This window comes from Neopsephotus bourkii, unplaced genomic scaffold, assembly GCF_033783945.1.
Source record: "Neopsephotus bourkii isolate Nb327-2 ecotype Australia unplaced genomic scaffold, CSIRO-AGI_Nbou_v1 NB_1768, whole genome shotgun sequence".
NCBI classification, from domain to species: Eukaryota; Metazoa; Chordata; class Aves; order Psittaciformes; family Psittacidae; genus Neopsephotus; species Neopsephotus bourkii.
The window spans coordinates 4,104,943-4,120,694 of record NW_026902242.1 but is presented as its reverse complement, the minus strand read 5'-3'; the positions used below and the strand labels follow the sequence as shown (position 1 = coordinate 4,120,694).

Genomic DNA, 15,752 nt, shown 5'->3' with positions numbered 1-15,752 from the left:
AATCCACCAGGTTGGAAAAGCCCTTTAAGCTCATCCAGTCCAACCCTTGCCCAGCCCTGCCAAGGCCACCACTAACCCATGGCACTGAGGCCTTGTCTCCATGGTGCAAGAACACTTGCAGGGATGGTGACTGCAGCCCTGCCCTGGGCAGCCTGTTCCAATGCCTGAGCACCCTTTCAGTGAATATATAGTCATTGGGAGCTTCATGTTGGTGCATTCAAGCTAATGAACTTGCTCCTACACATTGAGCTCGTATGTTATATGCCAGTGTTAAACCAGCACCAATTACTTTCTCTGCCAGATTTTGGGAGGAAAGCAGAAGAAGCTCCCATTCTCTGGTAGTTTCTGCTGGACCTGGAGGGCACTGTGCCTTTATAGCTCAGTCTCTAAGGGACTGAGGCAGGATGGAGATGAAGATGTGTAAATAATGCACAAAACACCGAATCTCCTAAAGTCAAGAGTCCCTCTGAGCAGTATTTACCACTAACTCGCCTGCAATGTTTTCTTACAGCTTTCCTCCTTTGAAAAACTCTCAAAGCATGATTAGAGATTGCCTGGGCCATACCAAAACACCATGGCCTTAAGAAGATAAACACTTGGGGGGGGGGTGTTCACTTTTCTTTTGCTTGTGCTATACCAAAACACCATGGCCTTAAGAAGATAAACACTTGGGGGGGGGTGTTCTCTTTTCTTTTGCTTGTGCTTTCTCTTCCTTGCAATTGCAGGTCTGCTTGCTGCTCTGGACAGAGCACAAGCCCCCAGATTAAACTAATGCTGTGGTAGCGAAGACTTTGCAAGCAGCACACCCTGTCATAAGACTGTTTCGCACCCAGGCAATGAAAAATGGAGACCACAGTTTCATCAACCCACAAATAAATTCAGTGCCTCGAGCCAAGCCCCTGCAAGTGCTAGTTACCTATACTCAAACATCTCTCTTCCCATAAAGTTATCTTCCTCCACTGTCACCTTTGGCAGAGAAAACACTATAATCATTTTGTAGCAGAAGAATGTACAACGCAATGAAAGTTCTCCAGAAAACAAAATGTGTTTTCACCCTTTCATTCTCTTCAGATGTGATTAGATCCAGAGAGAGGAGAGATCATCACTCCCGTGAAGGCACCGCAGGTTGAAAGACTGGGCCTCAGGAGTTGGCAAGATGCAACAAAAGTGCTTTATCCCTAAATATCAATCAGTTTCAAGAAAGGCAGTTGCTCACAGAATGGTAATGATGGACATACTCAGCTAATACCCACTGTAGACAGTAAAACCCTGTATGACAGACACGCAGCACTCAATAACACAAGAACACTTTCTTATGATTCGGGTGTTATAACCACATAAGTCTCTAAATATTTAGTTCCTGACATTTTGGTATTGTTGTAAGGAAATTACCATGACAATACTTAGATTTCCAGAAAAGAAAAGGACCCCTCCCTCCAACAGAGAGCTGATACCTTGGCTTTACCTGAGACTTTGGCTGCAAAGGGATGACAACTATAAAGAAAGGCTTTTTCTTCTGTTCCTTGTTTTTCATAACCTTCACTGTCATGGGAAGCTTTATACCATTTCTTTAGGTGAGAGTTTAGAGCAAGCTGAAGAGTTAATGTCTTCATGGAAAACAAAATGATAGCATGTCCATGCTGTGCAGACTACTTGTGAAGCACAAAACCTTATTTGTGAAGGCCTTTACTAGCTCTGGATACATTATGGAGGGTTGGTGATTAAAACATGGTTCTGTCAGGCCTGCTTTGTGACCAGCTATGCAACTCAATGCTGATTTCAAGATGAAATTAGACACCTGTATCATAAACCTGATTTCTGCATTAATAAAATGTAACAGCATTAATAGGACTAAATACTCGTTTCTTTAATGCATTCACAGCAACATGAGGGGATGCGAGGGAATTTAGTGCACTGCTCTGTCTTTTCACTGTTATCCAATGAGGGCAGCTCAAGGGGTAAAGGGAATTAATTTATGTACTCATCCCCTTGGCTTTCACTGAATTAAACCAGTAGCCACACAACTCCTAAATTGGGTTCACTGGTCTTTTTATCTCACTGAAGAGCAAAGGTGGAAGTGGAGTAAATCTGGGTGTGAAGAGAGCAATTCCACCTGAGCAGAAGAGGCAGCAGTCACCCGTGCTGGACACAGATCCCACATTCTTGTTCCAGGATGTCACATTGCCCTCTTCTCTAAACCCGGTGGTAATTCAAAGGAAAGCTTTGTAGAAGGATGCTTTGCAAATCAACTCAAGCCGTCTCCTTTACATACCAATGTCCCGGGCACCTTATTCCATGCATTTTCATGGATGAATTTTTATGCCCATTAAAACCACAGCCTCCAGCATGGAAAGAAGGCTGTTCACAGAAGCACACGGGACTGTTGTTGACTGTTGCTGTCACCCACAAAGGAATTACATTCTCGTCCTTCCTGCTTTTCCCTGACCTAAAGTCAAACATATCTGAAGGTACTGATTCACTCTGGGGGCAGTGTATTTGTCACAACTGGGTTGTTTTCTTCTCTTCGGTCCCGCAGAATTACTAGGAATGCTGAAGGTTATTTTAAGCAATCTATGTACATATGAAAATGAAGAGATCCCATTTGCATGAGCTCTCGCTGACTTAATACTGTGCATGGAAAGCTCCAAGACGAAGACTCACAAAAGCAGAAATGTTCCATGTGCAACTCTAACACATCTGTTCAGCACTGAAAAGCCAGCATTTAAGTCCAAAGCACCAGAGGGCCAAGACAAGTGCATTTCTTGGAATCAAAACAAATGCTGGTAATTGAAGGAAATACTATGAAGCACGCAAAGACAGAACAATGCCATATGTTGCACAATGCATCGGGTAATCAATTTAGTGTATATGCCAAATTTACTAGAAGCCCAAAAAGGCTTGAGTTCTTTCTTCAAAAGTTCAGAAAGCGAACTGCAAGCATTACAGAGTGCATTTAAAATCAGGGGGGGGAAAGTGGGGTTTGCTTTTTACCCAACTAAAAATTAATCTCCTAAACTCTAAGCTGTAACGAACCAGGTCCAAGCTTCACTTTCGATCAACTGCTCTCACAGACTTACAGTTCTGGGCCATGGCATGTTCCACTGCCTAACAGAGAAATGTGATTTAAAAATCATTTTACACACGTCTACTTTAAAGATTTGAAGTCGGGATGGTTTCCTGCTGTCATTTGTGATTCTACACACAACACATTACTGAAGGTCTCATCAAACAGATGGGCAAGCAACCTTGCACACACTGTGGTCCTAGATCAAGTATGAATCCATGGCTACGGTATTAAAAAGACAGTAGAAATCCCTAATTCAAGTGGACAGTATCACCTCTAAAACCAAAGTAAATGGTGTAGGATAACAGTTTTCGGACTTGGGTTACAGTGTCAATGCAGGGACTTGAGTTGTGTTAACCCACCAAGCTTCATCTTGCTTGCCAGAGCATGTTTGTCAATATTTAGCTCCCAGGGAGCACGTCACAAGTCTTTACCAAAACCAGCTTAAATACCAAATACTCTGGTGGCTGCTGTGATCCTTTTTCTAACACTGAGATTAAATTGCTGGAATTTCCTGCGAGCTTTTTAAACCAGAGGATGTGTCCCATATATACCTACTGTAACAAGAATATGAGAAACAGCATTAAGGGATTGCAGTGGTGTTATTGGGGCTTATTAAAACACAGACAAATACAGGTGCTTTACATTAACTGATTGGGAGATATTTTAATGTTAAGCACAAAAATAGCACTTTCTTTTGCGACATCACATAAGAAAATGGATTGGGCTAAAGAAAGATGTGTTTTCAAAACAACCCCAAAGCCTGGCCTTCACCAGAAAAACCTGACACATTTACAGCCTTAACCACTGCCATTTCACCACAAAGTGGGATATTATCTTAGACATATGACACAGGCACCTACACGAGAAATATACTAACCTCAAGCTTCTGATGCAGTCAACAGAGGGAGAAAGAAACCCACATCATCTCAGAATGCCCATCTCCTTCCAGGGACAAGGGAAAAGTTATCAGTGCCTCTTTGGGAAGGGCTCTCAGGCACACAGGTGTCCTGGTAGTAACTGCAGCACAGGAAGGCAATGCAGGCAGCACAAGCAGGAGAGAACACTACTACTGCCTGCTTTCTCTGCCTGGCAAACCTGTAGCTCAGTGAATCTTCTTTATGAGGAGCAGAGAGAAACAGCAAAGGACATTGGAGACAGCCCTGGAAGAAGCCAAAGTTTGGGAAAGAGATTAAGAGTGCCAATTTCCTTTTGTTTTTAAAGACACTTTTACCACCCCACAATATCTGACTTTAACTGTCAGCTGGAGATGTTCTTAGAGCTGTAAAACAGCGAGCCTGAAAGAAAAGGAAAATAAAGACACAGGAAAGACACCAGTGTGCAGGAGGGAACCCCTTCCTAAAATTCCACTGGACAAGATGCAGCAAGGCTTTGGGTGACTCCCCTTAATGGACACCTTCCCAAGGACCGATCCTCAAACGTGTTTTGATGAACACCAAAGATGCAAGAAATCTCCTCATTATTTCAACAAATCAGATTGTCCCATGTTGCAGGCTTTTCCAAGTCTTTCTTAGGGAATATATGTTGCTACTAGATTGTCCTTGGAAGTCTGAGTTCTTGAAATACCACCTTCAATACATGCTGAAGAAGCTGCTTGATTTACAATACAAAGCAATTGAATCTTAAAAGCCTTGTCTGGCAATACCTTCACTGCAAGTCCTCCTGATGCACAGAATTTATTAGGTCATAGAATAAGGAGGATTCTCTGAGCATTCCCTATTAAAATCTAAGCAGATCTTGAGTGGGCAAATATCCAAATGTTGGTATAAATACTGCCAAAGCTGGTGTATTCAATAGATGGGCTGCTGACATGGCATTAACAGTGTAAGAGCAGCAATAACTGACAGGGTGTAAGATAAGCTCAGCTGAGCCAAGATGTGGACTGGAGTAATCATCGATTCTTTTGAAAACCAACAGGTCACTCAATGTGAAACATACAGAAATGGTTTATATAGAATATAAATGGCTTATATAGAATATATAGAAACATATAGACACAACCATAACCCAGTTCCCCACGTCTTCATCAGCATGCCTGCCTGCCACAAACCCCACAAGCTTTCTCCTCGTTGTGAGCTGCCTCTAACAAAGCTCTTCACAGCATCAGCCTCACCTCCGTGCTGAGTCAGGTGCGGTACCAGATATTTAAGGGACAGATCTCATGTCATTAAAAAAACTGTCTCTACCTGCTAGAGGTGCACAATGGATTGCTCATGCTGAAGCAGTGGGATAGTGCTCAACAATTCTCACTCAGCTCTCACCTAATCCCAACAAAGGTGGTTCAATCCCTGACTATGAGTGTCTTTAGGGATATAAAACGGACTTAGTAAAGATGGTTATACAGTGCATTTTAACAGGGAAGACATTTGCAATTAGCTGGCAATAGAGGAACTGCAAATGGATCATACACTGGAAAGCCAATTTGCTACAGGGGTTTTTGTAGGATCTGTTTGTGTATCCTGGGTGTGAGCAGGGTATCTGCATAGCTCATTCTATACATGGTGTGCTTGCACGAAAAGGCACATTAAAATGCAGGGAGCCTAGCTGGCCACCATATATTAGTTGCATTCTTTTGAAAGGCAAAAAAATGGCTATGAAATACTTTAATAGATGCTTCTGGCAATAACTCATCAGGGATGTTGCAATGCCCAGTGAAATACAACTCCAGGATCTACCCAGTTAAACAAATCTGCTCTCTTTTGTGTCCTGTATTTTATGTGTGAAGTTGGCACCAGGATTTATTCACCAGTCAAGTAGGATACTAAAAAATCCAGACTGTTAGCAGGATTTGGGTGAATTTAGATGTATTCTCTGTGGTGAGTTCATCAGAAATCACAGCTAACCAGTGGTAGCACTTTCAAAGCCTACTCATTACTACATGAGCTTTAAAGTCCCTTCCAACCCAAACCATTCTGTGACTCTACAATACTCCGACATGGAAGCAGGACAGCAGCAATAACTGCATAACTATGTCCTTTTGGTGCTGCTGGATGTAAAGCAATGCCCTGGGCTACGGTTGTTCCAAGTATTATTTCTTCTTATTTTCCCTAAATCCCCCATATCTGATTGCCAAAATACCTGCAAATGGATTAACCTCAGCAAGCACCGTTCCACGGAACTGGGAAACCTGCTCTTCAAGCCACTTCCTGACCTATTGCTAAAACACATTGATCCAGTGCACTGTTAGCAGCAAGATGGTGAGAGCCCCAACATCCTCACAGCGATGCCTGAGCCATTGAAGCTACTGAAGTTACAGAACCAGGGGGAGGAGTAGCACACAGTACACAAGCTGGGGTGTATTGTCAGCAGTGGTAGTATCCCCAAACTGATGACAGAAAACAGTAGTCAGTTGGCCCACCCTGCAATGTAAAACCATAGAATCCAAGCCTGGTTTGCAGTAGAAAGGACCTTAAGATCATTCAGTTCAGGGACACCTCACACTAGAGCAGGTTGCTCCAAGCCCCATCCAAACTGACCCTGAACACTGCCAGGGATGGGGCATTAACCACTTTCTTAGGCTGCCTATGACAGCGCCTCAGCACCCTCACAGGGAAGAGCTTCTGCCTTAGATCTAACCTGAACTTCCCCTGTTTCAGTGTGAACCCATCACCCCTTGTCCTATCGCTACAGGCCCTGATGAAATCATGTTTACTCTTCAGGTAGGATGAGAATACATCTTCCAGCGAATACAGAGGGGCTCTACAACCAGTATATGCCACTTGGTGACTAGAGCACATCAATATGCATAGCAAGATATAGAAAAGGATATGCTTAAAACACACCAGGTCAGTACTCTGGGGTTTTAACCTCTGCTGATACCATTGTTAATCAGAATTGTTTACAAACTCTGCCCGATTACTGGGTTTTGGGGGAACTACAACGAGGATTTCTGCTCTGTGACTGACAGATACAGTTGGTAATTTCCATGGAAGACAGTGGCCTCATTGATCACTCTCAAGTACCACCTGTACCACAAACCCTGCTGCTGGTTCAGGTGCTGAATAACAAGTCAGCAGAAAAGAAAATGATGGTCCATGCACAATCAACAGCAGGGAGCTTGCAACACTGACAAGTATTCATGTGAATTTGGACCTACTGCCTGTCAGGTCTTTCCTCTGCCTCCTGTATTGAAGCTCCCTAAACTTCCATAATGGAAGTTTGAATCCATCATGCACATGCACTGTAACAGCATCACACGTAGATGGTGATCGGTCACTAGTGGTGTCCCTCAGGGCTCAATACTGGATTTGTGTTGCTTAATGTCTTCCTTGATGACCTGGATGAGGGGACTGAGGGCACCCTCAGTAACTCTTGCAGATGACACCAAGTTGGGTGGGAGCGTTGATATGCTGGAGGGCAGGAAGCTCTGCAGAGGGATCTGGGCAGACTGGATCCATAGGCTGTGGCCCATGGGATAAGGTTCAACAAGGAAAAGTACTGAGTCTTACTTTAATGCCAGGTATTTTTCAGATAAATAATTCATAAGATACTTAATGTGGTTATGTTTGATCACCTCCAAAATGAATGGTAGTAAGTTTTTATGAGAGAAATATCGTTTTCAACACAATGATCTCCAAAACACAACGCAGTTATAGTTTGCATGTGGTACATTCACTCTACTCACTACTGTAACCAAGTTTAAATACAAGCCCCTGCTTTAAAATGCTTTGATATCTCTTTTGCTCTCTGTTCACTTCCATTCTTTGTTAACCAGACTGTGTCTCTGAGTCACTAACTGTAAGAGCCCCTTTTACTTTATCATGTTAATCCATACCACTATAAGAACTTATTTCCCTTTTTCCTTACCTGCACCCAGATTAAAACTGCACATTCTTTCACCCATGCTTGGGCAAGCTTGGCCACAGTCATTCTCTCTTATTTCTTCCCATATTATGTCCGAGTAGAACGTATGATTTTATCTGAATTGCTCTCTTTTGCCTTTAGCAGCCGTCAGTAAGACTCAACAGCTTAACAGCTATCTGTTTATTAAAAAAACCCACTCATCTGGAAAATTAATTATTTCAATTGGACATATTCTATATGAGCTTTGATGCAAACAGTAAATCCAGAGTGTTCAACAACAGTGGTTTAGAGATTAATCTAATTACAGGCTATTAAAACAGGAGAAGATCGTGACTGCATTTCTAACACCCTGCACAGACCAGCAACAGTTAATGACGATTTGATGGTTTTCTAGGAGTTTGGAACAAACACTTGGCTTTTAGTCTGAGAGCAATGCTGGCCATTTCTATCTGATGCTTGGGGGATTCAGCCAACTAACAGATACATTTGGTGAAGAATCTCATTCTAGTCATGCCCTCCCTTCCTAATTTCCCTTTTCACTGTTTTGTCGTCTTTGCCTGTTCCTCAGGGAACTGAGTGATTGATAGCCTAATCCAATGACTGTATTACAGCTGCCTCAACTTGGACTCTTTTCCTTATCATTAGCAGTTAGCCTATGGTTAAATTCACAGCTCACTGCTTGGTACAGCCCCTGAGATTTAAGGGTCTGGCCTTTAGAAAATATTTAACATAAAATTGAAATCTTGACATACTGAGGATTCAGTTCTCTGCAAGGCTTCTTTAATTAATCCGACGCACTGTACCATTGTTCCATGCGAGGCTGTGACATGGTGAACTGTCACTGGAGCTCACGGAGATGTGTAACTCCAAATTAAACACTCGCACGGACCTACACCGCATTCGCTTCCCGCGTACATGCGCACGGACACGAGAATTCAAATGCAATCTCTAACAATACTAAAACACAACCCAATTACACGTCGGGAGCAAAGACTTTCCATTCATTTTGAGCTTGGAATGAGCTCTTTTTTGCGAAGTGAGAGGAGGAGAAAGCCACGGCTTTGTTCCAATGCTGTGTGGAAGGACTCGCGCTTCATTCTTGTCCCAGGATTTGTTTCATCTTTGGGTGAATGAAATCAATTACCAACATTCTGAATCAACTACAAACGCTTCCTGTGCTAAAGGTGTTTTCGTTGGGGGACAGAAATTGGCTCAAAAAATATGAAAAGTGGGGTAAAAAAACCTGCTTATTTCTCAGACCTTAATCTGAAGAATAATACTTGGGTTTAAACAGCGATGGGAAGGACGCGGACCTTGATCTATGCTGTAAACCTTTGCCCTACTTCCAGGCAGTCGATGAGCTGCAAGCTCCTATGAAAATGGCAGCTGAGTCCCAGATGAAAAATTATGCATCTCATAAACTGCTGCTCTGCTGAAATGTCAAGCTATGGCAGGGCTGTACCTCAAACTCAGCGCTTGGCATTTTCCTTCTGTCTGCTTTGTTGCCATGAAGCAAACATGAACAGTGAGGATTTGTGTAGGGCAGGTAGCAGGCGAGCTCCCTGTCAGAAATCTATTATTAGGGCTTTGATCTCTCCTACACAGACCAGTGACGGCGAAGCACTAAGAGAAAACACTGCTGCAAGGACACGGTGGAAAACAGAGGACTCTTTGTGAATCGGACATAATAGATGCAAATAAGGGCTTTTAATGGCTGAGCTACACTTAACAGCAACAATAAAGCAAAATTAAAATCACACTATGGCATATAGATTTTATTTTACTCCTCTCCACACTGTTTTATAACTATATCTTAATGCAAATAGTCTTTAACTCTCAGTACATATTTCTATTAAACAGAAATGCCTATACATGCATGCATTTTGTTTTGTTGCCAGTGCTAGGCAGCTTTTCATTCATTTCTATTGACCAAACTCCACTGAAAGAACTGGGGTTAGTAAAGTGAATGCTCTCGGGGTTTATTCCCCCACCCCCCGTTTTTAATGATGTGTCATAAAATTCAAAGGCAGCCCTTATTATTGGAAGTTCAACTTTGCCTCTTCCAATGTAATTCATACATTTCAGATTAGAATATACGCCCTGTTAATAACGTCCGTTATTCATAGAATGTGTATATTTGAATGTAATGAAGTAACACCTGCAAAGCAGCCCCTTAAAGGTCACAATTGCTGTTGGATGGTGTTCTTCCTTTAAAAACCAGACAGCTCCACTAACTTACTTCAGAAGTAACTCAAATTAACTGCAACAATTATACGTCCCCACATTTAATGACTGAACCTGCTATCTAGGAATATTCATGCTGACATCCCTCGTGGTCAGCTACGAAGCTAGAACGCACAACTTTCCGAGTCCCTCTTGCTCTGAAAACCATACAAAACTATGTACAATCTATTCTGTGCAAATAATGCCAAAAGTACCGCAGAATGGACTACCTGGACAAAGCAATAACAGCACATTGACATGAGGTGTTCGAGCTACTACTGTAAAATACTGCAATAGTTTTGCATTAAAAGGATCCACAGCGAGTGCACCATGGAGAGATTTGCTTTTAACCCAAGTTTTTTGCTAAGTCCAGCGTATGGATTTATAAATGTATCCCCTAAGGATCTGGCTTCCAGACAAAACCGGAGAAACAAACAGATGACAAAGAACAAAAAGGCCCCATGGAAATTCAAACAGCAGCGCTGCTCTATTTTGCCTGCAATAGATACCCTATTGTGCTGCAATGCGATGTGTTTTATAAAACACATCTGGAATATAGAAGCACAGGATGAAAGCTTATGGAAAAACTTTAGGTTTTCAGTTTTAAAAGACATTTAAAGGAAAAAGATCTCAGGAAAGCATGTAGCTGCTGACAGTACAGTACCATTCCTCTGGGGAATCTGGCATCTTATTCTAATAGCTATAGAATAATTTATAGTTCTATAAAGTAATTTAGACTTATACAGACTAAAAGAGAGCCAGAGGTCATTCTTCTTTATGGGGATAAACCCCCAGCATTAGCTTCGTTTTAAGAAACAATATTTAATAATATTAAACAGTCATTCATTTTATTGCATATATACAGGAAGAACTCGGGGTAAAATCCCATGTTGAACCTGAAATAACGCCGGATCAATTCTAAAAGCTCCTTTTAATGGAAATCAAACTCTGCCTCTAATCCTGTCAACACATATGATAGTTACACACGTTGGGGAGCCACAGCTTCATTTTAGTAGTTTTCTTCCAACATAAGTGCTGATTTCCCATACCAAATTTTGGAGGCTTCATTCCCACTTTTTGAGGAATGGGCAGTTAATAGAACCTTATGAAAATGGATGAAGACTGGAATCCTCTAAGCACAGGTCCTCTCACATAACAGGGCCACACAGGGCTGCCACAGCCTTTGGGCTCAGCTGAGGCTCTGTAGTGCCAATTAGAAATGGTTTTTCTTTAGAAAACAACTATTTGTCAAAATTCAAGTGAAATCTTTCCTGCAAATCTTTTGGGTTTTTTTTTGGCACCAGGATAGAGGCAAGAGGGGAAAAGAAACCCCAGGGCGATTTCACCTTGTCAATAGTTGGAGGGCAAACTTGGAATCCATATTCACACCTGGGACTTAAATCTGGCTCTCCCAAGTCAGGCTCATGTGCAGGTCAGCGAGTGTGCATCCTGTGAGAACTGTTCCACTTTGTATTAATCATTCAGTACTCGCAGGGAAGTAGAGAAGAGAGAGTCTAATCCTACAGTCTAGTGGTCAAACATCCACCCGGGATACCAGGATCCTTCCCTGTCAAACCCACCCAATAGCACGGAGGGGAGGAAGGAGGAAACAGCAATGCCTCTTACAGCTTAGCCATTTTCAGCTGATCAAATTACATCAAAACAGGAAGAAAACACTGACTGCGACAACTCAAAGCTAAATGAGGGTTTTCAAGTAATCACATTAAATGTCTCTGGTTTTAAAGCTGTTCTCAAAACATGGCAGGGTCTGGCAGTGATGTTAAACTATTTTTTCTTGTTATTTGTATGGATGTTACACAAACCATAGGAAACCATCACTTAGGAATTGAAAAAAATTCCCTTTTCAGTATCTCTGGAATAATGAAGGACAGTCCTGCATACAGCTGCTTCTGCATGAGGTAGATGAGAAGAAGAGGCCAAGGGAAAGTTATATACGATGTATTTGAATCATCAGATTGTGGCAGAGATAAAAGCTGGCCCTCAGCCTTATTTCAGGGTGCCAAGTGCTGACTTGTGCATTTTGAGCTGCTTTCTATTGCCTCCTTCTCACACACTGTGTCCGTCCATTGAGGCATAGGACTCCATCAGCTCCCAGGGGAGTGAAGGGAAACACAGAACATAGAGGACAGGGTACGTTTCTCTATGTGGCATCCAGGGAGGCTGCATCCCTGCTGATGGACCCTGAGCACTGCACGTTCTGCAGCAAAAGCACCCTTTCAGATGCAGCAACCCCTATAACTAGCGGGCAGTGCTACTGGAGGTTGGGAGAGTTTCCTGTGATTTATATGTAAAGAGAAGCTAAGCAAGCCCAGACTGACCTAAAATCCAGTTTATTCCCATACTCCATAAACTGTGAGCAATTCCTCATTGGCTGGGTGATACTGTGGGCCAGTAGCCACAAGCACAGCTACATTTCAGACCTCACCAGCACCCATGACCACAGGGACTCTGTGCTGAGGCCTCCATGGGGCTGGTGATCATTGGTGATACACCACCAGGATCACTGCACCCTGTGGGACACAGACTCTTCCTGTACCTCTGTGGCAAGCCAGCCTCATTTCTAGTCCAGAAAAGAACTGAAATCTGTGCAACTGGAAAAAGTCCAGCATTTGAGATACATCTTGGCTATGTGCTCTATCTGCTCTAGGTTTGTGCACTAGAGAACATGATAAACCAGCTGTGCCTTGGTAAAACACATGGAAAATGGACCAGGCTTACTGCTTTTATAATAGCACTGCCTTTCACTTAAAAGATTAATTCTCTCTTGAGAGGAATTAGTTGAAGAAACAACAACAACTTCCTGACTCCATCAGGTAATAAACCAGAAACGAGACGTTGAAGCACATCAAAACGGAAAACCAATACTTGACACTAGGAAGCAACTTTCCTGCTGGGACTGCAGAGCACTTCCCAGCGCAGCCTGTAGGCACTGACGCGGTGTGACTGCCATTTCACAGACAGGAGGAACAAAGCACGGAAAGGTCAAGTGTCTGGCTGCAGGCCACGCATCTCAGCGCTGGCATGGCCAGACCAGACCTCAGAATGTGGTTCACGCCGCCCCTTGCTCTGACATGACAAGATGGTCTGCTTGTAAGCATGCTAGCTCTCTTCAGTTAAAATTGCTTTCCTGCTTGCATTAATCTGTATACTGCTATAACCCTGATGGCCAAGGAGAAAGCGCTGTGATGTACTGCAGAGCCTATTGATGTTATTGGCTACATATTGACTCCTAGTGGTTTTCATGTATTTTAAAGAACCAGATTTGAATCATGGGCAATGGTGTATCGAAAAATGACATTGTCTGTCTCCTCTGATGGATCATAGAATCAGTTACGGAGGAAAATACATTGAAGATCATCACGTCCAACCTTTACCCCAGCACTGCCAAGTCCACCATTAAACCATGTCACTAAAAATACATTTTGGTACTACATCCATATAAATATCAAATAAAGAACTTTTCCTCAAGTCCACTTATAACAGACTATAAACTCCAAAAATACTGGTGCCTCCCCCCTTATAGCCAAGCATCCAGGTGCCACTGCAATCTCCACTACATCCATGTGTCAGCTTTGTGACATAGAGACACTTTTCCTAACGCAGTCATTTGATAGATTTTATTAGATAGACTTATGGTAGGAAGGCCTATTTAGGAACTGCAACTTCAGTGAGGCAATGTGAATGGTGTTACTTTTATAAAATACTACTGCAATAGTTCTATTATTAATTTTTAATGCACAGCCCCCACTGTGACCTCCTTTATTCTTTGCCTGTCAACATGGCAGGCTAGAGAAATTGAAATGGGCTGTAGCTGCTCTCCTCTTGTTCCCCTCTTCCTCACATTTTGCATAATATGAAGATATAACATCTTACTGGAGTGTCACTGTGAAATAATCACTGTGCAATAGGCATAATGATTGTTATCTCTTTCTTCCTTTTCAGCCTCCTTGAAAAATTCCCAAATTCCATGTAGTTATCTAAGGCAATGAGGCAATTTTCCACTGAATACCCTCGTCTGAATTAAAGTTTGTTTGAAAGTTCTCTTTTGCTGCATTTCTAAGGATAACACCAGTCGCATAAATTACAGCATTTTTTCGCCTGTCTGGTCTCTTCTCATTATGTTTTTTGGGAGAGGTAGAAGGCACGTCCGATAAAACAGTGTTTGACTCAATCAGGGGGATGCTGTTACTTCTGTTATGTATATTTACCGCTACCTCTTACCACCAAGGAGACTCATCTCCATACCAGCCCAGTCAAGAAGCTCACAGTATTGTCTTTGCAGTGCCAAGTTCATGTTGTCACAGCAACAGAGTGCACAGGGTCAATAGATTAATACATTAGTGTGCGCACTCACTGAACTGGAGTGCATAAGTTTCGCTGCTGATTTGAAAATGAAACTGTGAAGCAGGATTTGGAAATATGTCCTACATGAGCTCTTCTTGTGTGTTACAATAAACAGGCTACAAAATATGCATATGTTTGCCTAATACAGTCTATCATTTTTAGCCCCATGGGAAGAGGAGGAAATGACCTCCTTCGCAGAGGTGCCCTCGGTGGGAAGGAGGGAGGCTATGAAACATACACTGCATTAGGGTTGTTGATATTTCCCCCTGCGATGCCCTTTCATTAGCCTCTGTCTAACGTGGGGCCTGACAATTGTGACAGAATGAAAAATCTGAGGAAAAGCAAGGGTCACCAGAGAAGAGATTTCCTTCCCTCTCCAGCGACCCCATCACAGGATTCTGATGCAGCACTTCACCATTAAGGAAAGGGCAACCCAAGAGCCTTCACACTTAATCTGTTCCATCTGTCATGGCTTCGAAACATTGACCAGCAGTGAGCTTTAAGGACTCGGTGTGACTGCAGACATGATATTCTAGCCCACTACAAGCACCTCCTGATGTTTTGAAAGCCTCCAAGGAAGCAGCATGCATCAAAAAGGGCAACACCTACCTGACACACCACCATATGTGGTCCTCAGGCCCCCGCCGACTGCTGGCCAAGGTGTGCTGTCTGCTTTCAGTCCCATCAGTCCCGACACAGTGTTGGTGGCTGTAACACCATCTGCGCCACCTGTGAAAGAAAAGGTCAGTCACTTTTTGTTAAATCATGTGTGTAAGGACAAGAGAGGCAAAAATACAACGGGAAAACTGAGAAACTGTGAAATAAGGAGGAATTCAAACAAACAGCTGAAGACAGAAAGCAACAAACTGTATGGGGACGCACAGAAGGGTCTTTAGGACCAATTCTGGGCTGCTAAATTTAAGACGAGCTTCAAGACAGGCTGCAAGAGCTGTAAGGGATATAAGACAGCACATGAGAAAGGCTGGGGCTAACAGGCAGATCTCTGCCCTGCAGGTGTGTGGGACAGAACCTGCCACAGTGGTTGGTTGATCCTTGGAGGTGCCCCAGCACAGAGCTCACCTCCTCCTACCTTGTGAGAAGCAAGATGAGCAATGTGACAGAGAAATGATGACCATGGTTCAAAGTGATAGATTCCTACTTGCAAACTTCATTTCCTGACATGCTGTACTTTAAGCTCTATGGCAAAAACCCAAACCACATATCTTCAAATGGTGTATTTCTGTTTCCTCAGGACAGACACACCGCTTTCACTATT

At 42.9% G+C, this 15,752-nt stretch overlaps 1 protein-coding gene across 2 annotated transcripts in view; it reads right to left on the bottom strand.

The window, feature by feature from the left end:
- Positions 1 to 15,752, bottom strand: part of DPYD (dihydropyrimidine dehydrogenase) — a 361,213-nt gene that overhangs the window by 71,866 nt on the left and 273,595 nt on the right. For both annotated transcript variants that reach the window (XM_061379095.1, XM_061379096.1), the window contains exon 18: positions 15,086 to 15,205. In XM_061379095.1, the coding sequence (XP_061235079.1) occupies positions 15,086 to 15,205 (120 nt within the window). The remainder of the gene's footprint in view (positions 1 to 15,085; positions 15,206 to 15,752) is intronic.